The sequence below is a fragment of the Schistocerca serialis genome, chromosome 7 (genome assembly GCF_023864345.2).
Source record: "Schistocerca serialis cubense isolate TAMUIC-IGC-003099 chromosome 7, iqSchSeri2.2, whole genome shotgun sequence".
NCBI classification, from domain to species: domain Eukaryota; kingdom Metazoa; phylum Arthropoda; class Insecta; order Orthoptera; family Acrididae; genus Schistocerca; species Schistocerca serialis.
The window spans coordinates 545287864-545314498 of NC_064644.1; the positions used below are offsets into that span (position 1 = coordinate 545287864).

General features: G+C 43.1%; 1 protein-coding gene across 1 annotated transcript in view; it reads right to left on the bottom strand.

Moving 5' to 3' along the window:
- Positions 1 to 1667: 1667 nt before the first annotated feature.
- Positions 1668 to 26635, bottom strand: part of LOC126413237 (cysteine-rich venom protein-like) — a 148000-nt gene continuing 123032 nt past the window's right edge. Inside the window, exons 3-4 of the mRNA XM_050083136.1 lie at positions 20578 to 20734; positions 1668 to 2077 (exon numbers count right to left, since the gene is read on the bottom strand). Coding sequence (XP_049939093.1) covers positions 1668 to 2077; positions 20578 to 20734 — 567 coding nt within the window. The remainder of the gene's footprint in view (positions 2078 to 20577; positions 20735 to 26635) is intronic.

The following is a 26635-nucleotide window of genomic DNA, read 5'->3' on the forward strand; positions in this document are numbered from 1 at the left end:
GCGGCTTGCACCATGTCACAGCACTTTTTCGTCTGAAGGTGGAGTTGCATGTTTTGGCATACATATTACTCACTCTTGCGACGGAATTTTTATATTCAAATACCGGTATATTTGGGGTAACAGCCAGAATGATTCATATTTACATTATTATGCTGTAACAGTTCCACCACGGATCATTACACCAAAATACTCAAAAAATATTCCTTGGTCGACCTCCGAAACTTCGTCGGTGGGGCTTTGGTTCACGCAGTATATGTACAGCAACAAGAGGCATCCACGTGACAGAGATATGCACGCTTCCACTGCACTGCTGTGATCATAACGCTGACGTTGCTAAGGTAACATTTAGTGAAATAAAGTCATTTCATTCCAATATGAAGGCGCCCACCTTGAGCTGAAAGTGAAAGTAATAATAAATTCAGTGTTCCACATAATTTTTATTGATATACATTTATTTGCTATGTTTCAATGCAAATTGTTCATGATAATGATGTTTAAACAAATCGACAAAAAAGTCTTCGGAATGAAGTAGCAACTGAGATCGCTCATACATTCCTTAGCAGCAAAGAAAAAAATAACCTATATTATACGGCGACTTTGGTAAACTGAAATTGTACTGGAAAGAGAAAACATGCAACTCAAGGTCTCGAATATTTCACGGTAGAGGTGGGATACAACTTGAGTCGCTGTATTCTGATACTGAAAGGAAATGTTCAGTGATAGAGAAATATTTGCTATGTTCTTGCAGATTGAAAAGTGACTACAGATATAAATTTTGATTTGATGGAGAAGTATCTTCATCCTACAGGAGTGAAAGACTTTAAAAAGTGCGAGAAATCCAGTTAATGTCACTTGACAATATAAGCGCAAACGGAGAATGTGCCTCTGCCTTCTAAAAGGTGCAAATGAAAAGAAGTATCAGTTATTTCCAGAAAATCATTACATGACTCTCTCCGGAACTAAGGATACCCGTATCAAAATGAATTTCACGTTCTGTAGATCTGTAGCACAGATGGATTTAATCAAACGGATATTTAAACCAGTTATGGAAGTGCAGTGCAAAAACAGATTATATGCGGCAGAAAATAATGAAGCTGATCTGTGTATGGACAAGCTACAGAAGGTCCCAGAGATAATGGGAACCAATTGGGGGTACTAATATTGTTTGAGATAGGTCCTACAGATCTCTGTTCCAGGCGTGAGAGTGGTAATATGCTCGGCAAAACAAACTAAATGGTTGTTACGTCAGAGACATGATATCGAATGACACGAGTGATACGGGAGATGAATGAACAGACAGACGTTCGGATGTTGATTTAATAAAACTGAAAGAATACTGTAACTTTGAAAGAAGACCACCTACAGTGGACAGGAAGAAGAATACCTGAGTATGGTAATCTCAGCCAATATTACTGACATTTGAGGATGTCGGAGAATGATATTAGCAGAAGAAGAGAAGTTAGGTAAACTCGTGAATACAAAAATGTCACGTTAGCTCTCGTATGTTTCAAGTGAACGTTAATAGTGGCATGGGAGCATGGTGAAGATAACACGTACTATCACGAAAAGAACAGCGGTGTATTAGCCCACAATCAAATTCGTCGTTTTCCTGTCGGAGAACGGGTGAAACTCGTCAGGGAGAAAAAGCAAGCGGTGCTGCAGTCGCCCTATTCCGCTATGCTGTTCTCGGCCGCAGCCTCTGTGGCGACGACCTCCGTCGTCACCGGCTCTGTTGTCGTCGCCACTGCTTCCGTGGTCGTCCCCTCGTCCGTCACGGCCTCGGACTCTGTGGAGCCGGCGGAAGACGCGGTCGTCGCCGCCGTGGTCTCGGTTACCGGCGGCGCCGTTGTCACCCGCAGCATGGTCGTGGGCCGCGTCCCCTCCGTGCTGGAGCGCGCCTTCTCGGTGGTCGTGGGCCGCGCCTGCAGTGTGGTCGTGGATGGCGCCACAGTCGCTCGCTGCGTGGAGCCGCCGCCGTCCGCGGCCGGGCTCTTGCTGGTGCTGCCGCCTGGCGGCCGCGTCGTGAAGCTCCAGAGCGGCGGCAGCGGCGTCGTCGTGGCGTTGTACTTCTCGTCGACTGCATAGGAAGCACAAAACCAGTGAGGTCTGGAAATTGGTATTTGCAACTAAATACGAGAGCTATCCGGAAAGTAATCTCCCTGAGAAAATTGACATATCGCCCATGCAGATGTACACTCCTGGAAATGGAAAAAAGAACACATTGACACCGGTGTGTCAGACCCACCATACTTGCTCCGGACACTGCGAGAGGGCTGTACAAGCAATGATCACACGCACGGCACAGCGGACACACCAGGAACCGCGGTGTTGGCCGTGGAATGGCGCTAGCTGCGCAGCATTTATGCACCGCCGCCGTCAGTGTCAGCCAGTTTGCCGTGGCATACGGAGCTCCATCGCAGTCTTTAACACTGGTAGCATGCCGCGACAGCGTGGACGTGAACCGTATGTGCAGTTGGCGGACTTTGAGCGAGGGCGTATAGTGGGCATGCGGGAGGCCGGGTGGACGTACCGCCGAATTGCTCAACACGTGGGGCGTGAGGTCTCCACAGTACATCGATGTTGTCGCCAGTGGTCGGCGGAAGGTGCACGTGCCCGTCGACCTGGGACCGGACCGCAGCGACGCACGGATGCACGCCAAGACCGTAGGATCCTACGCAGTGCCGTAGGGGACCGCACCGCCACTTCCCAGCAAATTAGGGACACTGTTGCTCCTGGGGTATCGGCGAGGACCATTCGCAACCGTCTCCATGAAGCTGGGCTACGGTCCCGCACACCGTTAGGCCGTCTTCCGCTCACGCCCCAACATCGTGCAGCCCGCCTCCAGTGGTGTCGCAACAGGCGTGAATGGAGGGACGAATGGAGACGTGTCGTCTTCAGCGATGAGAGTCGCTTCTGCCTTGGTGCCAATGATGGTCGTATGCGTGTTTGGCGCCGTGCAGGTGAGCGCCACAATCAGGACTGCATACGACCGAGGCACACAGGGCCAACACCCGGCATCATGGTGTGGGAAGCGATCTCCTACACTGGCCGTACACCACTGGTGATCGTCGAGGGGACACTGAATAGTGCACGGTACATCCAAACCGTCATCGAACCCATCGTTCTACCATTCCTAGACCGGCAAGGGAACTTGCTGTTCCAACAGGACAATGCACGTCCGCATGTATCCCGTGCCACCCAACGTGCTCTAGAAGGTGTAAGTCAACTACCCTGGCCAGCAAGATCTCCGGATCTTTCCCCCATTGAGCATGTTTGGGACTGGATGAAGCGTCGTCTCACGCGGTCTGCACGTCCAGCACGAACGCTGGTCCAACTGAGGCGCCAGGTGGAAATGGCATGGCAAGCCGTTCCACAGGACTACATCCAGCATCTCTACGATCGTCTCCATGGGAGAATAGCAGCCTGCATTGCTGCGAAAGGTGGATATACACTGTACTAGTGCCGACATTGTGCATGCTCTGTTGCCTGTGTCTATGTACCTGTGGTTCTGTCAGTGTGATCATGTGATGTATCTGACCCCAGGAATGTGTCAATAAAGTTTCCCCTTCCTGGGACAATGAATTCACGGTGTTCTTATTTCAATTTCCAGGAGTGTATTAATTAATCGATTATCTTCTTCATATCGGCGAAAGTGCACTTAGGGAGTCCCCAGCTCATCCATCGCGTGCTTCGGTTAGCTTTTCTACCACGTTTCCTAGGTATATTTCACGATTTCTGACTTTGTAGCCAAGTTGGGACCTAACAAACATTTATAATCTTGATCGTCAGAAACATCTGACTAGTTTTCCGTAATATATCGCAATTTCCGTGGTTATGGTTTGGGCTGAACACAACAGCACAACTGAAATAACACAGTTTAAACTGCTGCAAGTGGAAAAAAAACCTAACTTCAGTTTTGGAAAACAGAAAATTAGAAACAAGCAATGTGATCGGCTACCCACATTAGAGTAATGATTACTCCTGTTTGTAATCCACTGTTCATCACGCGAACCATTGCCGATAGAGGCAGACAATGTAAAAGCTGCGAACGTCGTAAGTTCACCTTCATTTATATCTATAATCAGTTTTTAATATTCTCTCCCTCACTGTGTGCAAAATGTTTGTCCTAGAGAAAAAGTGAACAAGGCCTTTTTGTAGGAAATTTAATGTAGTTACATTTTCCACTGGGATACGTTTTCGCTGCAGTTTGTCGAATTATTCGAGGATAATGTTAGGAAACGAGACACTTAAAGTAGGAAAGGAGTTTTGCTATTTGGGGAGCAAAATAACTGATGATGGTCGAAGCAGAGACGATATAAAATGTAGACTGGCAATGGCAAGGAAAGCGTTTCTGAAGAAGAGAAATTTGTTAACATCGAGTATAGATTTAAGTGTCAGGAAGTCTTTTCTGAAAGTATTTGTATGGAAGTGAAACATGGATGATAAATAGTTTAGACAAGAAGAGAATAGAAGCTTTCGAAATGTGGTGCTACAGAAGAATGCTGAAGATTAGATGGGTAGATCACATAACTAATGAGGAGGCATTGAACAGAACTGAGGAGAGGAGGAGCTTGTGGCACAACTTGACTAGAAGAAGGGATCGGTTGGTAGGACATGTTCTGAGACATCGAGGTATCACCAATTTAGTATTGGAGGGCAGCGTGGAGGGTAAAAATCTTAGAGGGAGACCAAGAGATGAATACACTAAGCAGATTCAGAAGGATGTAGGCTGCAGTACATACTGGGAGATGAAGAAGGTTGCACAGGATAGAGTAGCATGGAGAGCTGCATCAAACCCGTCACTGGACTGAAGACCACAACAACAACAACACAACGTACAAAAGTGACCTTCAAACGGGATTTTCTTGAATAACTCGGAAAACGTGGCCTCCAGCGAAACGTATTTACCTACACCAAATTTTCTACAGAAAGGTCGTGTTTATTTTTCCTGTAGAACTAATAGTTTACACATAGCTAGCGAGAGAATATGAAAATTGTGCATGTCGTATTTGAAGGCGTTGTGGGTTCCATAAAACCCACAGGTAGGGGCAGCAGAATCACCCTGTGTAATGATACTGCCTCCTGTTTCTATCTGCTGAGTGTCTGAAAAATTATCACTGGCTTGTCGAAACCAGTATTGTGAAATGCTCACTTGGTTATGTGGAAAAAAATAAAGTAAAATAGAAGAACCAGTTCTGTCTCCAGTACGGTTACCAAGTGTCCCACGTTTTACCCACATTTTCTCCTGTCTCCGATATTTTGTCTCCCGCCTTTACGGGTTTCCTCGTAGTCTATACGCCTTACGTATTTGACGTATTTGCTGTTTTGCCTCTTGTTTCATAAAGTTTTATTTATTTATCTATGCTTACGTTTCCTTATCATTCTAGAATTATCATCTTTGATTTCTCTCTTTAAAATCGTTTTAGTTAAAGATTTTCGGGTACCATGTACAATGGCAAATTCTCGTTAGTTTTCAATCTTTCAGTCTAGCGGAATGTGAGCGGACATTATTGTGGAGCAGAATCACTTTACGCACTCTTCCTGATCGTTCTTCTTGGACTGTGTCTGCAAGACGTCTCAACTATTGTCAGCAGTGATGGTTACAGCTTCGGCTATCAAATCGTAGTACACCACACCCTCCCTGTTCCACCAGGTGTGTAACGTTACATTTTGTGGATGCACAGAGATGTTTGTATGAGGAGTTGCTGCTTTATTTGGGCTCAACCATTCGTTTCTTTTCCTTGCGTTAGGATAAAGACACTATTTCTCATCACCAATAACGATACAGGCCAGGAGTAGTTGATGTTGTTCACAAGCCGATTAATGAAGAACAAGCAGCATATAGTCACCCGCAGATTTTTGTGATCTTGGCTTTGGCATACATTGCCCATACACCTGAATTTTTAACCTGCTCAATTGCATGCAGTTCTCGCACAACGGTGGAATGATCATCACTGATTACATCTGCCATTTCTTGAGTACACTGGCGTGAATCATTGTGGATTAATGCGTTTAAACAATCTTCATCAAGCCCCGAGTGTCTTCCTGAATGTGGAGAGTCATTAATGTCAAAAGATCCTCCTTAAAACGAGAAACCATTTTCTTCTCGTGCTCTGTCCAATACACCTGTACACGGCGCAAATGTTTCTGACTGCCCCCACTGCTATAACCCCTGTCTTAAACTCAAACGGAAGGTTATGTCGGAAATGTTCCTATTTCACCACTTGGCACTCCATTTTCCAGCGCCCACAGCTCGGCTCACTATCTACATATGACGAGATGACAATATGTAAACTTAAATAGCAGCAGTGAACTACAAATGAAAATGGCAATCGATAAATAAACCCATAGAAACTGGAATACCAATATACAAAACAAAAACGCTACGAACTTATGCACCAACTTAATATAAAGAAAATAAGAGAAAAAATTAAGAAGCAATCCTAAAAAATATAACAATATAAAAATGTGTTGAAAACAGTAAGGAAAGGAAGACCGATGTTGTTGTTCTAAACTTCAGTTGGGAGATTTGTTTTCTGCAGCTCTCCATGATACTCTAACCTGTGTCAGCTTGTTCTGTATCTCTACACAACTACAGCAACCGACAAACATTGTAACCATTTTATCATATTTGAGCGTTGGTCTGCTTTTACTATTTCTACTCCTCCTGTCAACCCCTCATCCAAGAAACACACACTTCCCCCATTAACAAATGGACGGTTCCTTGATACCTCGGGATGTGTCCTATCAACTGATCCCTTCAGTCTCCCCTTTCAATCAGGTTGTGCCATAAATTTATTTTTTCCCCAATTCGTTTTAATACCTTCTACTTAGTCTTTCGATCTTCCTATCTACTCTGCAGCTTCCTTCTGTAGCACAGCATTTAGAAAGCTTTTATTCTCTTTTCACTTCCAGAGAAGGCAAAACTCTAGAAAATTAGATCAGAAAAGACTTTGTAAAATTTAATGTTATATTTGACATTAAAGGATTTCCCCTTTTCACAAACGCTTTTCTCGCTGTCGGCAATCTGCATTTTATATCTACCTGATTGATGGTAGGCTGACAAAACAGATCTTAAGTATCTCTGGGGACTTTAAAGTCTTTCGTTAAAAAGCCACCTTTCTAGCTATCCATTCTGAGTCACATATCTTTTCCAACGACATTATGAGAGATTGCAGGGCACTCTCAGTTCTGATTCGGTGTCATGCCGCTTAATGTTCTTAGGGAAGATGATCTTTATTACGATCTGACTTCATACATCATGACGAAATTGTCGGCAGTAGTTAACGCTCTTGCTTGTATGCTCTAGTGAAGGAATAGCGGTAAGCTTTACCTGCATTCAAAGGAATAGGGTGCCGATTTAAACGACTGCAGTAAAACTATATGGCAACTGCGGGCCGAGGGGAGCGTTTTTTCTGCAGATCCTGGGTGAAAACATTTGCGGACTGTCAAGTTCTGTGGCCTCATTGTGCAGACACGTTGGATGGCGCCGGTCGGTCGGCAGCCGCATCCAGGTAGGCTGACTAGCGCTAAGAAGTCGCTGCTGCAATGGCCAGCGCATTGAAGACTGGCAAAAAAGCAGAGGATGTATCCTTGCTAGGCAGGAGGCTGACGAGACAACTGTGAGCTTTTTGCGAATTTCTGTGGGACAGGTCACTGGCGCCCAGACGTCCAGACGTCACAGAAACACATTTGTGAAGGCACGAGGCTTTTAGCGAGTTTATGGCCATTCTTTGGAAACTACAAAATGGACGCAACAGGGGCGATAACAATCTTTTTATGGAGGGCTGTGGTTCAATCTTGGTCATATTGTTACCAAAAGACATGGCGTAAAACGCGTGGGAAGGGGCCGCAAAGCTGAATCTTTTTTTTTTTTCTTTTTCTCCCAATTAACTTTAAAGTGTCTGATTGGTCCAATCTGTTTGTGCAGAGCAAGGGGCAGTGTCCCATCTTTGAATGCGGCGCTCCAGCTCGTGATTGGCTTGTGCTGAAGTGAGAGAAGTCTAAGATGTAAATGGACTTTGCTACCGAGCTGGCGAGGAAAGTCGAGAGAGGGAGAAGTGGACACTCTTGTACTGGCGCTTCGCCGCAGGTCTCTACCTAAACGGTGAGACTTGTGTCCTTTGCTAGTGTGCCATTGGAGTCAGTGGCAGTCACCTTCTGAACCGTCAGAGGTACTGGTTCTAGCATCGCGCACACAACATTTGACTTATTCCGTCACGCATAGTCGTGGCACGGAGTCAGATTGGTTTGACAGACCAGCAAATGGGTCCACCTGTACACTGGAACCCACTGCGGTTTAAGAGGCTCATATGGAAGTACCTGCATTCCGAATTAGCCGAACGCGAGACCGCGTACTTGCATTTTTCGGGCGCGCGCCATTAATAACAGATTGCTGCCGTCCATGACTTCAGTCGTCGAACGCATCGTAGTGTACCGCCCTGACGAGAAGAAGGGTAAAATATTCGCTGCCACGGCGCAGGGCTCCAATATATGTTTCTCAGCACCCTGTTCTTTCGAACTTTATTTCTTTTTTTGGAAGAGTATAGATGCTTGATTGTGGCGTAGTTTTTTTACCATACCCCGGATTCACGTGTATGAAGCGATTAGAGTTCTGGTTAGGTTTGTGTGTCGATCACCAGCAGATCACTTTGTCCACCATAGACCCCATGTTAGTGAAAGCGTTTGTCAAATAAAAATGTTTGTGTGACGATCCTTTAACCATTTTTTTTTGTCTTTTGATATTGAGAATGAATAAATTTATTGTTATTTAGATCACAACTCCTCCCTGTGTTCTGATTAACATTACCTTTGCCGTATTTATTAAAGTCTTGATTACAAAAGAAAGTAACAAGCTTGAAATTTTTTACCTGGATTATCGATTCATAAATGTACTACAGTCTTTGACTTGTAAAGAGAACGTGCGTTTGTTAGGAGATACTGGGAGGTACGGTAAACATGACAACCGCAGGACTGCAGAGGGAGATTCGCTTGTTGGCATGGCTCACTGAACGAACACAAAGGTATTGTCTGCCTTGTGTGGACAACTTGTTTTTTTTTCCTGTTTCTCGGCGCTGGTCGAACTGGCTTGTGGACGATGTGTATTTGAAATGAGGTAAGACTGTAGCATGCTTGAGCTGCTCGGCGTAATATTTTTCTTGCAACGAATTCAAGTCTGTAGCTGTACCTTCATTCACGTTTACACTTAACTTCCGATTTTCAAAGCGATGGTTCCTGTCCCATGCTTGCGGTGCAGTACCGGTATTTCACTTGTACATATATGAGGTCAGCGTGCTAGATTCATTATACTACCCCTGATTTTATATTGCATAAATTATTCTGGTGCGTATGCATAGAGTTTTCTTTTCTTTTCCTTTTCATATTTGATGGACTTGCATACCATGTGGTTCATCATGGGACGAGTGTAATCTGTTATTTGTTACTACTTTTTAACTAGGTATTAATGATCATAAATTTCACTAAACGTCTATCATTTATTTTTCTTTGCCGGTCATTTATGCAATCATTACTGTAATCGATCAGCATACGTTCTCTTAACTTCATCCTTATGTCTGTACTTGACTAGAGTACGAAGTTTACAGCGAGATTATTACTCAAATCGAAGGCAAACTGCCATCATCACAAGAAGTTTGGACTCTTTGCGTGGCCTTGCATCTCGTAAGGTAACTTAGTGCTCGCGAGACGTCAAGACTGCGTGCTGTTTCCAGACTGTGTTCGATGTGAGTTGCATTTCGTGTTTTGCTTGGACAGACATTAGGCTTTCAGCGTGAGGGCTACATCTTCATTCGACGTGATCTGCGTATTAGTGAGATCACATATACACTCATCAGCCATGTTAAAAAACTTCTGAAAGTTGCCGCGATCTTAGATTTATCCAAATGTTTGTTGATGCCACTATTTCTTGTCATTGCGAAATAAAAGAGTCTCCTGCTCTTGAATATGGCCAGACAGCATTAACACTTTTTCTTGCGTCAAAATGTTTTGCAAAAGGGGCTCATTTTCTGGACATTTTACTGAAGTTACATATTCCCATGTAATCAGTTCAGTTTAAAAACGAGTAGGAGGGTTACAGGATGGATCCTAGAAGTGAAAAAGAATTTAGAAATACGTAATGTAAAAGCAAAAGAAAGAGATATCTTCAGGAAGAAAATGTTAAATTTAGAATTCCATTGCAGAATCGGTAAGAGAATATGTGTGAAATGGTCTGAAGAAAGAAAAAAAAAGACATGTTGGAAAGACGAAAGAATGTCGGAAGACAAGAAGAAGCTGAAACGGTCAGGTGGTTCCTAGTAGACAAAACTGAAGCAAAATTGCGTTTGTTTGTGGTTCACACGCGAGAGTCTGAGATACAAAGCGTCGCTAATTCACATATTCGAACTAAGTGTAAACAGCACACTGACCTCTCGGTCGACACTAAAAGTGCGCAGGCGGCCGCGTCTCGATACGTAATCTAAGAATAAGCCACCGGGGACAACAAGTTGACTGGAGTCAGTGAGTACGCAGAGTGCTGCAGAAATTTCCATCGTAGGAAGGTGGCAATAACGAATCTCGAGAAATTCCTATGGCGTCCAAAAAAGTGGTTTAATTAAGGCAGTTTAATTGGATATCGCAGCTAATTATCGGCCTCTAATTGGCTTTCGGGGTGGCAGTACACCATTGCAATTTCCATCAACATACCTCACTACAAAAATCTTCGATTGCCCACGTACAGGAAAACGCCAAAGAATGTTTTGTGAACTGTCAGTCTCCCTTTAGTATCAGTACATCACGCAGTCGTTTCCAAGTTGAAAGTATGGTCTTACATTTATTGTCATTTCTTATCCCCTCCCTCACAAAGATAGTCTTATCGGCTACCACGCTATGAAGCTGTTTAAAACACACACTAGCAGTTTTAAAATGGAGACAAAGTACCTGCTTTGAAATTAAAAACAAAAATGATTGCATATTTATGCTTAATTTGATTGGTTTAAAGATGGACAGTGATAAAACGTAACATTTCAGAATTCAAATGAAGGATAATTGTGATGATGATTTGTTTATTTTATGTGAAAGAGCTGTGATTCATAGCATGGACGGAAAGGAAGATGGGGTTAAACAACTTGTAGGATGTTAAACGGAGCGGAAGATGAATGGGTTTTGACGAAAAGGAAATTTTCGTGAAAAGGAGACAAGGAGATGTGATATTTTGGGTGTGGATCGGTGATTAATGTTTAAGAGAGCAATAGAGAGAAAGGAGTGGAATGTGACAGGTGAGAGGAGCGGTCTGTTGTATCAAGTGGGATGGGTAAATTACAACAATTCAGACGTAATCTGTAATGCGCTTGTAAATACCAGGTTTTAGAATTGCTCGTGCTAATCAGCTTAAGAAATGGGATGCTGCTGTAACAACAATTGAGCTAACAAAGTCACAGGCGCTTTGCTCGTCGTGACTGTTTACCTGACACCACACTTCTACTTGCTGTCTACATTACACTGTTTCGCTGCAACGAATCCCGTTTCTTCGGAAGGGAACGACAGTAATATTGATGATCATTGTGGAGGGTGCGTAGCGAGGCGTAATAATGAATCGCAACTAAACGGACATTTATTTATTGATATATTCATGCCCGTGTCTCTTTGAAGTCCCAGTGATCTGTACCTGCTTTGAATAATATAGATCCTGTGTTGTATTTGCGATGTGCGCATGGGTGTACCGAAAAATTACTGTGCATTTCAACAAAGTTTCCAGGTGACCATATCCTTGGAGACCTCAGATCTCACCTCAAGTTCTCATTAATGTATAGATTTTAAAATTTGCTTTACGTAAATAAGTAAATTCACCCCGGGACTCAGCGTCCCTTTGGATGTAACTGTTTGATTGTAGAAGAACCATAAAGAAAAGGAATTCTCCGGAAGAGTATTGCGCTCCTTTCACGATCGCGTGAAAGGTAATTTTGTTGCTTCGACCCCTGTGAGCTGTTTACGTGCGCACGGCGTGCAACGCAGGTGGATGTCCCCCGGGCAAGTGGCGCCAGAGTGGAACTGTGTCCGGAAGTGAGTTGGAAGGTAGTGACGAAAGACGAGACGGCGAATGACGTGGGACAGTGTGCAGAAGTACTGCTGAAATTAACGTTTGGGATACAGTATCGAGGGTGTAAAAAAGATGCGAGTATTGCAAGTAGACAAAGCGTCGAACATCATATTTTGGATATTTATGGTAAGTTCTATGGGACCAAACTACTGAGGTCATCGGTCCCTTGGCTTACACACTACTTAATCTAACTTAAACTGTCTTACGCTAAGGACAACACAAACACTCGTGCCCGACGGAGGACTCGAACCTCCGACGGGAGAAGCCGGCAAACCGTGACAAGGCGCCTAAGACCGCACGGCTACCCCGCGCGGCATCGAACATGAGTATTCAGCGGTGTCCAGCCGGTATTACTTTCGTACATTAACAGTTGGTACCGACAAACAAAATGAAAAGAATAATAATCTACAGCTTAAATCGAATGATTGTCAGTATCTTCATTTAATCATTTTCCTGCTACTCGTTAACAAGGAAGGAACGACGCACTCAACCAGGACTCACCACCGTACTGCAGGTAAAACGAAGTACATTATTCGCGTGATATGGAGGACACTCCTTTAGATGTAAATAAACATGTCTTTGAATACAAAACTTTGGGATACAGTGCTCAAAGATAAACAAATGCTGCATGACGAAGTTTCTTACACTAACATTATTTTCCTTCTCCAATCATACTACAACCTACAAAACATTATGCAAATAAACAGTAAAAAGAGAGATGAACGTGGTTAGTGCAGTTGCGCTATACTAACTCGCCTCGAATGTTCTATTTCCAATATTATTGCCGGACGCTGTGGCCGAGCGGCTCTAGGCGCTTCAGTCCAGAACCGTGCTGCTGGTGCGGTCGCAAGGTTCGAATCCTGCCTCGGGCATGGATGTGTGTGATGTCCTCAGGTTAGTTAGGTTTCAGTAGTTCTAAGTCTAAGGGACTGATGACCTCAGTTGATAAGCCCCATAGTGCGTAGAGCCATTATTATTATTATTATTATTATTATTATTATTCGTTCTTTACCCAGTACCGCTGGCACCGCCACCCAAAGGTTAGCACTTTCGAACGGCGTTCAGCAGGCTTGAAAGATTTGGCACACTTGAGAAGCGCAATGTACCAGCAGAGCATTTATTAAACCTAAGTATTTATTATGGTCGTGTGAAAGATAGGCAAAATGCAGTAGCCCAGTATGCGTACGCTTCTCCCGTTAGATCGAGATTTTTGGATTATGAGAGCTTCTGTAAATATGTACCTCCAACGCGCAGACACATATTTTGACTGTACAGTGTTTGGGAATATTCTAGAGAGCACTGACGTAAAATACGATGTTGAACGAAACCCGCTGCATTTTCATTGGAGAGACATCGAACGAGCATGAAAATTGTGCCACATGGGAACACTAAGAACTAGCATGAAACTGATGCCATACAGGATAGATAAGAACATAGTAACCAACAGCCATATCTGTCACATGACTCTCACGTAAAGAGGATTTCGTGTTTTTCTATTAGCTTAATGCCTGCTGTGTGCCAAGAAATTGCGTTAATAAGCAGCTACTTCTGTTATTCTTTAAGCGTAGGACAATATCGCTCCAATCCGTATGAATCCACTGGTCATGTGTAGTCATTCTCGTAATGACTTTCGTGTGTTTAAAATTAATCACGGACCAAGCCCTATACTTCAGTGGCGACGTGGTGTGTCGGACTTCACGTGCGGATTCACAAATGGCGGAAAAGATGCTGATTTTTGTAAAGACAAATGTCCTCTCAGGAACAGCAATTAAATTACCTTCAGGATCAGTGTGTATTTTCCTTGTATTTCCATTTGTTTACTGTCTGTTCAAGCAAGTGAGCGAGTTACGTTACTCCAGATATTCGCAGTGTCTGCTACTACAGGAGAAAATTAGAGTCAATTTTTGATACATTTGTAATAACGCCGTGGTTACGTCAACCATATACTGTGAACAGGTGTCAAGAGGTCTTGAAGAGGTGGAGAGTGGATTGCCGAATAAAGAGTACAGGTATCAAAAAAGACGTAGCAGTTCATATAGCATCGCGGCAAGAACGTCCACGAAAAACGTCGCACCTGCCTCAGTCTCGTAATTTGTTCACCTCAGGACAGTTGTGCCAGTTTTGCTGTAGACCGCTTCACACATGATTCGCCGTGGCAAGAACAGTCCCGCTTCGGCGTTGGCCATTCAAGAAGAGCGGCACAATCTGAGTCTTGAAATTTTTCATGTATAAGGTAAATTGAATGTAATTTTTAATATCATTGGTTATTACTGTGCCTGTCTTTATATAGTGTCTGTATCTTGCATTACAATGTTCTTCAGACATGCATGTAGACCCTATTTTGACCATTACAGCTCTTGTAAATGTTACCAAATTGTGTCCGTTGCAGCGTGCAAGAAAAAACTGGAAAATTCTACGATAAAAGAAAGTTCGTACTGAATCCCTTTTCTTGGCGAAAATTATTTCTATCTTATGTAAGGCCATTTACGATTCTATGTCCTCGTAAATTATGTTGCTTAAATTGTACCTAACTGATGTTTCTTATGAAATTTTGCATTCCCACTTGTTTTCAGGATTTTATTTTAACTTCAGTAATAATTTTGCCTGATGGAGGTTCGAATGTCGTGTCACATAACAGTTGAATTTTACTACTGTCAGAATAATAAAATACGTATTATAATATGGTTGCAACTTCACATCATGGAGTGGACATATATATATATATATATATATATATATATATATATATATATATATATATATATATAGTGTGGAAAAGTGCTATATAAGGAACATAACAGAAACAAAAACGTTTTTAGAAAATCAAGAAAAGTGACACAACTCAGAGAAACAGTTAATATGCAGAGAATTAGTAAGCAGTATGCTACCTTTTATTTTATATTTGTCTGTAAGCTTATGTCGGCTTGGTTTCCTCCATTACTACGTGTCCTCATGTTGTAAAGGGACATACGAGTGTTAGTTTTGAGCAAACTATTGCTGCTGTCCGTAGTTGTTGGATGCAAATATTTCAGTAACGTTTTAATGTTGCTTTATGATGTGATGTTGCAACTATATTATAATACGTATTTTATTAATATGACAGTCGTAAAACTCAAATCTGACATTTAGTTGTTTAGTCAAACATGTTGAATTAATTAATAATTTTCTGATGATATCTCACATTCGACGAGAACGGAACTACACGTCCGTATAACTGTTGTATTGACTGTAATGGAATTTGCTACAAAAATTACTTACTTGAAATTTGGAGGACACTTATACTATTTCAGTGTAAGATCTTTAAAGTTCTGGAGTACTGTATTTTTGAGTTGTGTCACTGTTCTTTCCGAGCTACGATATGTTCTTAACGAATACAGTTATGAGAAAGGGAATTCCGTTTGTCAGTATCCCCTTGGAAGCTCAAAAAAGTTGCTTGATACATGGTTTATTTTACTTCTGAACAATAAGTTATTTGAAGGGTTGATATAAAGGGGACACTAAGCACTGTACATAATCATATTATGTGAACCTTCCGTCATACGGCAAAGTTGTTTCAGCGTGCTCGTTTTTCTGTTTATACTTGTGTGTCTACAGAACAAGGGGTCAACAACTTGACCTAAAGCCGACGGAGAGAAATGTCTACGTCCGCTCACACTAATTACTTGAAAGTGTTGCAAATGACTCAGAGTCGTTCATGGTACGATATAACGGAAAGTGACTTGCCGTTGGAGTTATTTTGCGGTTAGTGAACCAAAATTGCGCAGCTGGTTACCTCGGCATAATGAGTGTGACGCTAATTATAACAACATGTAACGCGCTGTGTTTCAGTAATCTGCCCTGCAGGTGTGTGTCTGTGCGAGCAGAATAAACGCCACCCGCCGGCGGCGGAATCAATTGCGCGGCCAGCATGTTTGGATACACTGGCTGGCGGCCAGACTCTGTGTCAAAAGCGAGCGCACGGCTGCCTGGCCGGGACGGACCCACCTGCTGCTCCCCAGCCTGTGTGGTGGCAGGGCGCCGCGGCCGTTATTATAACGCTGCGAGAGACGGGCTCCGTCAGCTGCGCCGGACTATCAGCCAGGCAGGGGAAGCTGATGCTGCACTGTGTGACCACGAGGCGGGTCGCACCCCAAGCTTTCTCTGCCAAATAAAATGTCCTTTCTGTGGTGTCACCGCCAGACACCACACTTGCTAGGTGGTAGCTTTAAATCGGCCGCGGTCCATTAGTACATGTCGGACCCGCGTGTCGCCACTGTTAGTGATCGCAGACCGAGCGCCACCACACGGCAGGTCTCGAGAGACTTACTAGCACTCGCCTCAGTTGTACGGACGACTTCGCTAGCGATGCACACTGACGAAGCCTCGCTCATTTGCAGAGCAGATAGTTAGAATAGCCTTCAGCTAAGTCAATGGCTACGACCTAGCAAGGCGCCATTAGTAACATTGCATGTATCTACAGAGTCTCACTTGTATCGTCAAGAGCGATGTACAACAATGATGGATTAAAGTTAAGTATTCCAGCAGCTACGTACTTTTCTTTATAGCATTCATTACGTATCCTGTTTCAGACCTATCTCTAGCCTGCGTGGGCTAACGCGTGCATATCGGCTTCCTCACTCAGGTAGTGTTCGTAGTGTTGGCTAAGTGCTAACACTACACTTTCAATGTTGCCAACTCAGCCATTTTATGGCTACATCTAGCGTTGGTAAGTGGCGACTAACTTAAGGGGGGTAGGGCGTCAAACGGGCCGACTTGGAGCAGGAGAGGCACAACAGGACATTTTAATTTCCACTGTCTATACTTTTACAAATAAATTCATAAAACTTTGTCAGCATGACCAGGAAGGATTCAGAATTCACACTCTTAGCAGTGGAAGTTGTAAAACATAGCGAAATAATGTTTTTACATGAAAAATTTCATCATTTTTTCACTTACTAATGGCAGCATTTGTTGCTATAGGTACACTTTTCTTCATAAATAGGAGAGATTCTTCGATGAATTTTGCACAGCATACAAACCATACTTAAAGGTGTATGAAACTCTAGAATTTTCCAAATCTATTAAAAACTGTGGTAAAAATTGAGGTAATTAACTATAAAATTTGTATTTTTTCTAAACATGAAGTTTACAATACAACAGCTCATTCGTTTTTTCATAAATTAAATAAATTCTAGAGTTTCATGCACCTGTAAGTATGGTATGTATGCTGTGCAAAATTCATCGAAGAATCTCTCTAAATTATGAAGAAAAGTGTACCTATAGCAACAAATGCAGCCATTAGTAAATGAAAAAATGATGAATTTTCACACGCAAAAAAAATAATTATTTTGTTGTGTTTTCGAACTTCCACTGCAATGAGTGTGAATCCTGAATCCTTCCTGGTGATGCTGACAAAGTTTTATGAATTTATTTGTAAAAGTATAGACACTGTAAAAAAAATGTCCTGTGATGCCTCTTCTGCTCCAAGTCGGCCCGTTTGACGTCCTACCCCCCTTAAAAAAGCTACCGCTGGCATTTCTATAGTTCGATTATAATTGGTTGATAACTGACGTCAGTTGGTCTTTGTCTCTGGCATTATGACACTCAACATATACAAATACTTTATCCTATGACTCCTGTTATAATTTCATGTTGATAAGAGGCTCTGCTAGTGGACATTTACCAGTGAGCACTCATTCTGAAGTATGCTAAATGTAAACTGGATGGTATCTAAAGCCGTGGCTTAGGATAATTATTGTTTCGTCAATTCTATAAATGACAAGAGCCACTCGGCTTCAGCTAATCTAGTGTACCCTGTACCACTCCTACTGAACAAAATATTTTTACTAATATCGAACCATAGCTCAAGGGTCAATAAACCTTTGTTTTGCAACTGGTTGGCTGATTTTTTTCAACCTCTCCATGTTTAAGATTTTGACGTCAGTCACTTGCCGCTACAGGGTTGCAACAAGAACTGTTAATACTTTCAAAAACATTGGCAATCCGATATATCGACATTAAAAATAAATCATTATGGAGTCTCGGTATATCGGAAATAATTATCGATATATCTAGGTGTACGTGGGAAAAATATCGACATATGTGCCTATAAAAATTTCAGCTGCACATTGCAAATATGTTTAGCGCTGTACATGTAAGTATTGATTGATTATTAGATATTCTATAAATCAACAACCTAGCAGCCTGCCTCTCCCACTTAGAGCAGGAACTGAAAGGAAAACGATGCACGTTCACGCTTGGCGATAACCACTTTGCTAACAATGGTAATTGCATACGCACAATAAAAGGTGTCGTATCGGTCTATCGTTCGGTTTCGACACACGTCGGATTTTTACAGAACACTTCATATTAGCTTCACCGTTTTTTTATTTTTTATTTCTGCTAACGTAAGCGACATAGCAGCTTTGCAGTTTCTGCTGGTAACTTCGATTACGTCAGCATTTCCCCTTACACGTCTCCGCCCACCGCAACGACCAATGTTGTCATTTAGATTTTTAGCAAGAATGTCGATGTGAAGAAACAGCACACTAAGTGCGTTAAAATTGTTTTGATGGTGTGCTGTTTCTTCACATCGGAAATTTTGTTATTCCACATCCCCCCTCCCTCATCCCCAGTGGAATCGGAGTTCTTCTTTCGTGCCACATATAATTACTTCACACACTGAAAGAGAAACATTGGACGTCATGAAAGCTCAAAAAGTAGTAAGAGTCCTTTACACGGTGAAAGTATAGTTATATCCTACTTTTACAATAACAACTTCAAATATTTACCGAAAATTGTGAAAAAAATATAAAATAAAAATTTCGGCACTCGATACTGCCATTCAGACATCATTTTTATCTTGGGGAAGGTATCGATATTTTGTCAATAGCACTAGTTCCACATCCGCTGCCGGCTATGGCTCGTGATACACAAACACAGAGGGTCACATCACAAATGCTGCTAATGGGTAACATGGGGACAATTTTGGAACCGTTGTAAATGTGAGATGCTCTGTAGACAGCTGATTTTTAGTGAGGAATGACTGAACTGCGGCAGGCGACGGGTTTCGTAGCCTTGAATTTACACTCGTCTCCTAACCTAACCACAACCTCCTGATGTGCAATTTATCTGAGAAAACGGCGCTCAGCAACCTGCGGCAGAACGAAGATCACGGTCGCTTTGTTCATGGAGCTTAAGGCTCACATCTACGAGCAAACTAAAGAAGAAAAATTCCATGATATGTTTGTTTGCGTAGTAATTTTCCGCAGCAAGATTTCAGTTATATCTGTAAACACAAACTGTAATTTCTCGCTGTCGTTGGTTACCTGAAACTATCCTCACACTGGCTACACGTTACCAACCTTTGAGGAATCCTGTTTGGCACTTGATTGCACATAATAGGTCACACGAGCAGATTCCAAACGAAAAAAATGAATAGAAGAAAACAAGAGCAAATAAAAAAGCCAATACGATGATGAAAATGACGCGGCAAAGTACTAGAAACAAAAAATTACATTTAAACTAATTAACTGAACAAAAAAGATAATCAAAGTCGTTTGATCAGATTTAGGAAAAAAATTGTTGCAGTTAACGAGGTTCGAACCTTTGGCCTTCTACACAACAAACTTATTAGGCAACACCTACACTATGCCGTTGAAATGCGAAATTCCCTTGTATTTATGAATCTGCTGTCCGAGTAGCGACTATTAACTGACAGCTTTGAGAAATTCGGCTTCACGCAATATCGTGAGAAACTTTTCTAATGTCTGTGATTACGATAACTGTATAAATGACGTTGAATCGCCTCTTGTACGGAAGGATTCAGTATTCAGAATGAGATTTTCTCTCTGCAACGGAGTGTGCGCTGATATGAAACTTCCTGGCAGATTAAAACTGTGTGCCCGACCGAGACTCGAACACGGGACCTTTGCCTTTCGCGGGCAAGTGCTCTACCAACTGAGATACCGAAGCACGACTCACGCTCGATACTCACAGCTTTACTTCTGCCAGTATCTCGTCTCCTACCTTCCAAACTTTACAGAAGCTCTCCTGCGAACCTTGCAGAACTAGCACTCCTGAAAGAAAGGATACTGCGGAGAGCGCAGCGCAGAGTGAAAATCTCATTCTGGAAACATCCCCCATGCTGTGGCTAAGCCATGTCTCTGCAGTATCCTTTCTTTCAGGAGTGCTAGTTCTGCAAGGTTCGCAGGAGAGCTTCTGTAAAGTTTGGAAGGTAGGAGACGAGATACTGGCAGAAGTAAAGCTGTGAGGACCGGGCGTGAGTCGTGCTTCGGTAGCTCAGATGGTAGAGCAAAGGTCCCGAGTTCGAGTCTCGGTCGGGCACACAGTTTTAATCTGCCAGGAAGTTTCAGGATTCAGTATTGCTTGGTTAGCACTGTGTATGAAACGTGTGAATTTTGTTAGCATCGCTGTGTGTGTGTAGTGACGGGGGGGGGGGGGGGGATGGAAGGAGGCAGCGCCACGCACAGATGTACAGGACTTACTCTGGCAGAGTCCCGGGTAGGTGTCGCTGCAGCGGGTGCCGTTGGGACACCTGGAGCACGGGTCACCCTCCTCGTACAGCGGCAGCCCCAGGAAGTTGCCGCTTGGCCCGTAGTTGCACACCAGCCGCTCCACCATCCACAGCTCGCCGTGGATCAGCTGCAACGACACAGTAACCTGCTCAGCACACGGTGCTTGGCACGTGTTGTCCAAAACAAAATACTCGAAGTGCTCGAGTACTCCACCCTCGAAGAGAACGGCTTCGTAGAACTGCGAATGCTACAGCATCGCAACATCACGCACAGGAAGGCTAGTTTTCTTGGCGAATGAAGCAGCCAGTATAGTGCTAGAGTATACAGGGTGGTCCACTGATCGTGACCGGTCCAAATATCTCACGAAATAAGCGTCAAACGAAAAAACTACAAAGAACGAAACTTGTCTAGCTTGAAGGGGGAAACCAAATGGCGCTATGGTTGGCCCGCTAGATGGCGCTGCCATAGGTCAAGCGGATATCAACTGCGTTTTTTAAAATATTAACCCACATTTTTTATTACATATTCGTGTAGTACGTGAAGAAATACGAATGTTTTAGTAGGACCACTTTTTTCGCTTTGTGATAGATGGCGCTGTAATAGTCACAAACATATGGCTCACAATTTTAGACGAACAGTTTGTAACAGGTAGGTTTTACGTAGGTACGTTTGAACATTTTATTTCGATTCTTCCAATGTGATACTTGTACCTTTGTGAACTTATCATTTCTGAGAACGCTGGCCGGGGTGGCAGAGCGGCTCTAGGCGCTACAGTCTGGAACCGCGCGACCGCTACGGTCGCAGGTTCGAATCCTGCGTCGGGCATGGATGTGTGTGATGTCCTTAGGTTAGTTAGGTTTAATTAGTTCTGAGTTCCAGGGGACTGATGACCTCAGAAGTTAAGTCCAATAGTGCTCAGAGCCATTTGAACCATTTTTGAGAACGCATGCTGTTACTGCGTGATTACCTGTAAATACCACATTAATGCAATAAATGCTCAAAATGTCGGTCAGACTCAGTGCATTTGGAAATACGTGTAACGACATTCCTCTCAACAGCGAGTAGGTCGCCTTCCGTAATGTTCGCACATGCATTGACAATGCGCTGACGCATGTTGTCAGGCGTTGTCGGTGGATCACGATAGCAAATATCCTTCAACTTTCCCCACAGAAAGAAATCCGGGGACGTCAGATCCGGTGAAGGTGCAAGCCATGTTATGGTGCTTCTACGACCAGTCCAACTGTCATGAAATATGCTATTCAATACCACTTCAACCGCAAGCGAGCTATATGCCGGACATTCATCATGTTGGAAGCACATCGCAATTCTGCCATGCAGTGAAACATCTTGTAGTAACATCAGTGGAACATTTCGTAGGAAATCAGCATACATTGCACCATTTAGATTGGCATCGATAAAGTGGCGGCCAATTATCCTTCCTCCCATAATGTCGCACCATACATTAACCCGCCAAGGTCGCTGATGTTCCACTTCTCGCAGCCATCGTGGATTTTCCGTTGGCCAATAGTGCGTATTATGCTGGTTTACGTTACCGCTGTTGGTGAATGACGCTTCTTCGCTAAATAGAACGAGTGCAAAAAATCTGTCATCGTCCCGTAATTTCTCTTGTGCCCAGTGGCAGAACTGTACACGACGTTCAAAGTCGTCGCCATCCAATTCCTGGTGCATAGCGATATGGTAGATTGCAATCGATGTTGATGTAGCATTCTCAACACCGACGTTTTTGAGATTCCCGATTCTATCGCAATTTGTCTGCTACTGACGTGCGGATTAGCCGCGACAGCAGCTAAAACACCTACTTGGGCATCATTATTTGTTGCAGGTCGTGGTTGACGTTTCACATGTGGCTGAACACTTCCTGTTTCCTTAAATAACGTAACTATCCTGAGAACGGTCCGGACACTTGGATGATGTCGTCCAGGATACCGAGCAACATACATAGCACACGCCCGTTGGGCATTTTGATCACAATAGCCATACATCAACACGATATCGACCTTTTTCGCAATTGGTAAACGGTCCATTTTAACACGGGTAATGTATCACGAAGCAAATACCGTCCGCAGTGGCGGAATGTTACGTGATACCACGTAGTTATACGTTTGTGACTATTACAGCGCCATCTATCACAAAGCGAAAAAAGTGGTCCAACTAAAACATTCATATTTCTTTACGTACTACACGAATATGTAATAAAAATGGGGGTTCATATTTAAAAAAAAACGCAGTTGATATTCATTTGAACTATGGCAGCGCCATCTAGCGGGCCAATCATAGCTCCATCTGGTTTCCCCCTTCAAGCTAGACGAGTTTCGTTCTTTGTAGTTTTTTCGTTTGATGCTTATTTCGTGAGATATTTGGCCCGGTCACTATCAGTGGACCACCCTGTATATGGAGAGTACAGCGTACTGCACAAGTGGCAGCATTACAACGAAACAGTCACCTTCGATATGACGCTATTATTTACTTTTTGCTCTAAATTCAATATTACAAGTGTTTCCACTGTTTCCACAGATTTATTTATTCTTGACAGCAAAGGTGCCCAATTGTTGCTGCTGAGGATGTAAGGGTCCAGTTAAAAACTTTTTTTATCCCGTGGTGAGGTTTTACTTTCAAACATATTGAGGAAAATCGGAAATTCAAATTGTTACTAATGAGATCAGATAGTCAAGTTGAGGAAAATCAGTTTACTAATATTTGTGACAAAACATCTCTTTCATATCGTCGTCCGGGCAATGCAGTATGCGGATGACACATGCCAAACTGATGGAAGCGTGCAACAGTGATCCAACAGCTCGTTGTTGCATGGATGAAGACAAGAAAAATTCTGGTAAACTATACTCGGCAATAGTTGTTATATGCTGTGACAGCAGGGCTCCAAGCGTCCAGCAAGCGACACTTCTGCACATATCGAATGAGTGCGAATAGTAGTATATTATCTATACTGTTTTGTAACATAGTTTACATTGAAGAGCGTATATAATGCCATAAAAATCGACAATAAGAAAGAACATTTGTCTTTTATTAGTTTCCTAAGGACACTATAGGGTATGACAAGGTACATTACGGACAGTTTATCGACGATTCTCATGTGACATACAGATATTTATTGAAGAATAGTTTTCTTTTAAGAGCAAGAACATAGTAAACAGCAGAAGACCTTTTGCAGGAAAGCTTCGTACACTGATCAGCCAGAGCATTACGACCCCAGACCTACTATCGATATAAACTCGTCCAGGCTATAGCAGCGTCACCTGGCGAGGAATGTCTGCTGCGTCAGACAAACGCACGGTGCAGGTGGTATCAGTGAGCGTGCAGTCCGTGTGTAGAACAGGGAAGGCACGCTATCTATCTGAGTTTGACCGAGGGCGCATTGTGATTGCCCGGAGGCATTTCGGAAACAGCACGACTTGTCGGGTGTTCGAGCAGAGCTGTGGTGAGTGCCTTCAGCACGTGGCTAAACCAAGGTGGAACCAGTCGCGGGGTTGGGCGGGCACCTCTCGTTACAGACGTCGGACATCGCAGGCTGGGCAGACGACTAAAGCACGACAGGCGGCGAACTGTGGTGGAAATAACATCGGATTTTAATGCTGGGCAGACTACAAGTGTGTCTGAACACACAGTGCACCTAACACTGCTAACAATGACCTTCCGCATCCAACGACCCATGCATATGCCAACGACATCGGCAACTACGATTGAAATTGGTACCTGACCATCGGCGCTGGACGTTGGCGCAGTGACAAAGTGTTGCATGGTCTGATTAATACCGATACCTTCTTCATCATGCCGTGGGGAAGGGGGGGGGGGCGATCCGTTGTCTCCCAGGGAACAGCTCCTTGACACCTGTACTGCGGGAAGGAGACAAGCTGGTAGCGGCCCCATAATGCTCTGGGGAACATCCACGTGGGCACCCATGAGTCCAGTGGAGCTCGTGCAAGGCACCATGATGGCCAAGGAATATCGTACAGTGCTAGCAGACCGCGTACACCGCTATATGACGATCATGTTTCCCGATGGCAGTAGCGTTTTTCAGCAAGATAATGCGCCATGTCACAAGGCCGGGAGTGTGACGGAGTGGTTCGAGGAACACAGTGGCGAGTTCCAACTGATGTGTTGGCCCCCCAACTCGCCAGGTCTGAATCCGATCGAACACACCTGGGATGTAACTGAACGTGGTGTCAGAACCCATCGTCCTCTCCCTGGAATTTACGGGAATTAGATGACATGTGTGTGCAGATGTGGTGCCAACTCCCCCCCGCGACCTACAAAGGTCTCACTGTTTTCATGCCACGATGCGCCGCCGCTGTTATCCAAGCCAAAGGTGAACATACCGGCCATTAGATAGGTGGTCATAATGTTCTGGCTGATCAGTTTCTATCTCCTCAACAACGTGAAGTTTTCTTCACTACACTTCCACTCAATTCAGTGAATGTGTAACGTAGGAAACTTGTGTGGAATGTAGTACTTGTATTATGTAACGTACCAAGTAAGACACCGCAACTGTATCTGAAGGCAGAACCACAAAGACGGGCTAATAAAACGGCAAAAGTAATGAAACTGTTGCCCAACAAAGAAGAAACCAGTTTCACTACTGCTGCTACATCTGAGCCACAAACGGCAAGAACCTTTAACACTTTTGCTTTTGAAGCAGAAATAATTACATTTACAAAAATATTCTTGCATTGAAAAGTCGAATGAAGTACTTAATAATAATGTGCAATTCAGACTCCATAGGAAATTGTCAGGTGTCGAGGAAAGTGCCTGTCGTAATAAGAACAGACAAGAAGAAAAATATGTTTCTCATGCAAGAAATAAGTGTTCATATGTTCTTTGTTACAGCACTATAAACTCCAGTTATACACATGTTAGAAAATATTTCTCCAGGGATAAGTTATGGCATTGGCAATTCGGTTGTTTTTACATTTATTTCACTATAATTCACGTTTCTCGACAATTTACTAATGCTTCGAACGCCAAACTACAATAACTATTTCGTTAATTATGTTAAAAAATTGTTAAAAACAAACATCAATGACAGGTCTGTTTTTTCGCCGCTAGGGGCGCTAGTGTCGTTCCAGCTTTTGGACGATGACAATTTTCACAGCAGTGAGGGTCGTGACTGTATATGTTAGACTGTGGTGTAACATTATTGTCATAGTCTGGTACGTAATCTAGGGCCAGTCATGATTTCCGTGCTGGTAAATTAATACTTCTAGGGGACTGTTATTACAGGTTGCCAATCGCGGCATATCACCCCGGACTGTTATTTCAGGTTGCCAATAGCGGCGTATCACCCAAGTCGAAATAAATATAAAAACTTGTGTTCTAATCTTACATAAGCTTTCATTAGGAAAGGGAGCCGCTATAGAAATTGAAATTCATCATAGAACGAAGAAGTACACTTCATAGAAAACGGACGAAGAAGCACACTTTATACATGACAAAAGATAAAAAAGTAATACTTGCTATAAAAGTAAAAGGCGCTATAGGACTATGTGTCGATTAACATAGAGACACAGTTTATTTATTTATTATTTAGCGCATGAGTTAAAGAACTATAGTTTACGAGTACATACAGTAAAGTGATGCAAGGTAATGCGGAACAGTAAAAAGTCAATATGCGACAAACTTCAAGGGTTTATAGATCACAACTTTTGTTACTGACAAGGTACTGGCTGACCGTTTACGGTGACGCTAGGCGTCTTTTCATTCAATTTGTTGGCTCTAGGACAACGAGACTTCATCGAACAAGCTGCGTCTATTAACAACGTGTGCAGCGTACTACCTACCCCGGTAAATTGATAGATTTTCAAAACAAGAAAACCATAAGAATGACTATCTCTAAATAGCGAAAAAATATTTTATGAGCCTACGCTGTTCAGGTGGAGTATATGACTGGATAATAGACAACACACATTGCTGACAGACACCGCAGGGTGGTTATGACCTTTCGTCTTTCAGGTGCATAACCAGTCTTAAATGGCGCCTGGCTTAACGGGGAAGC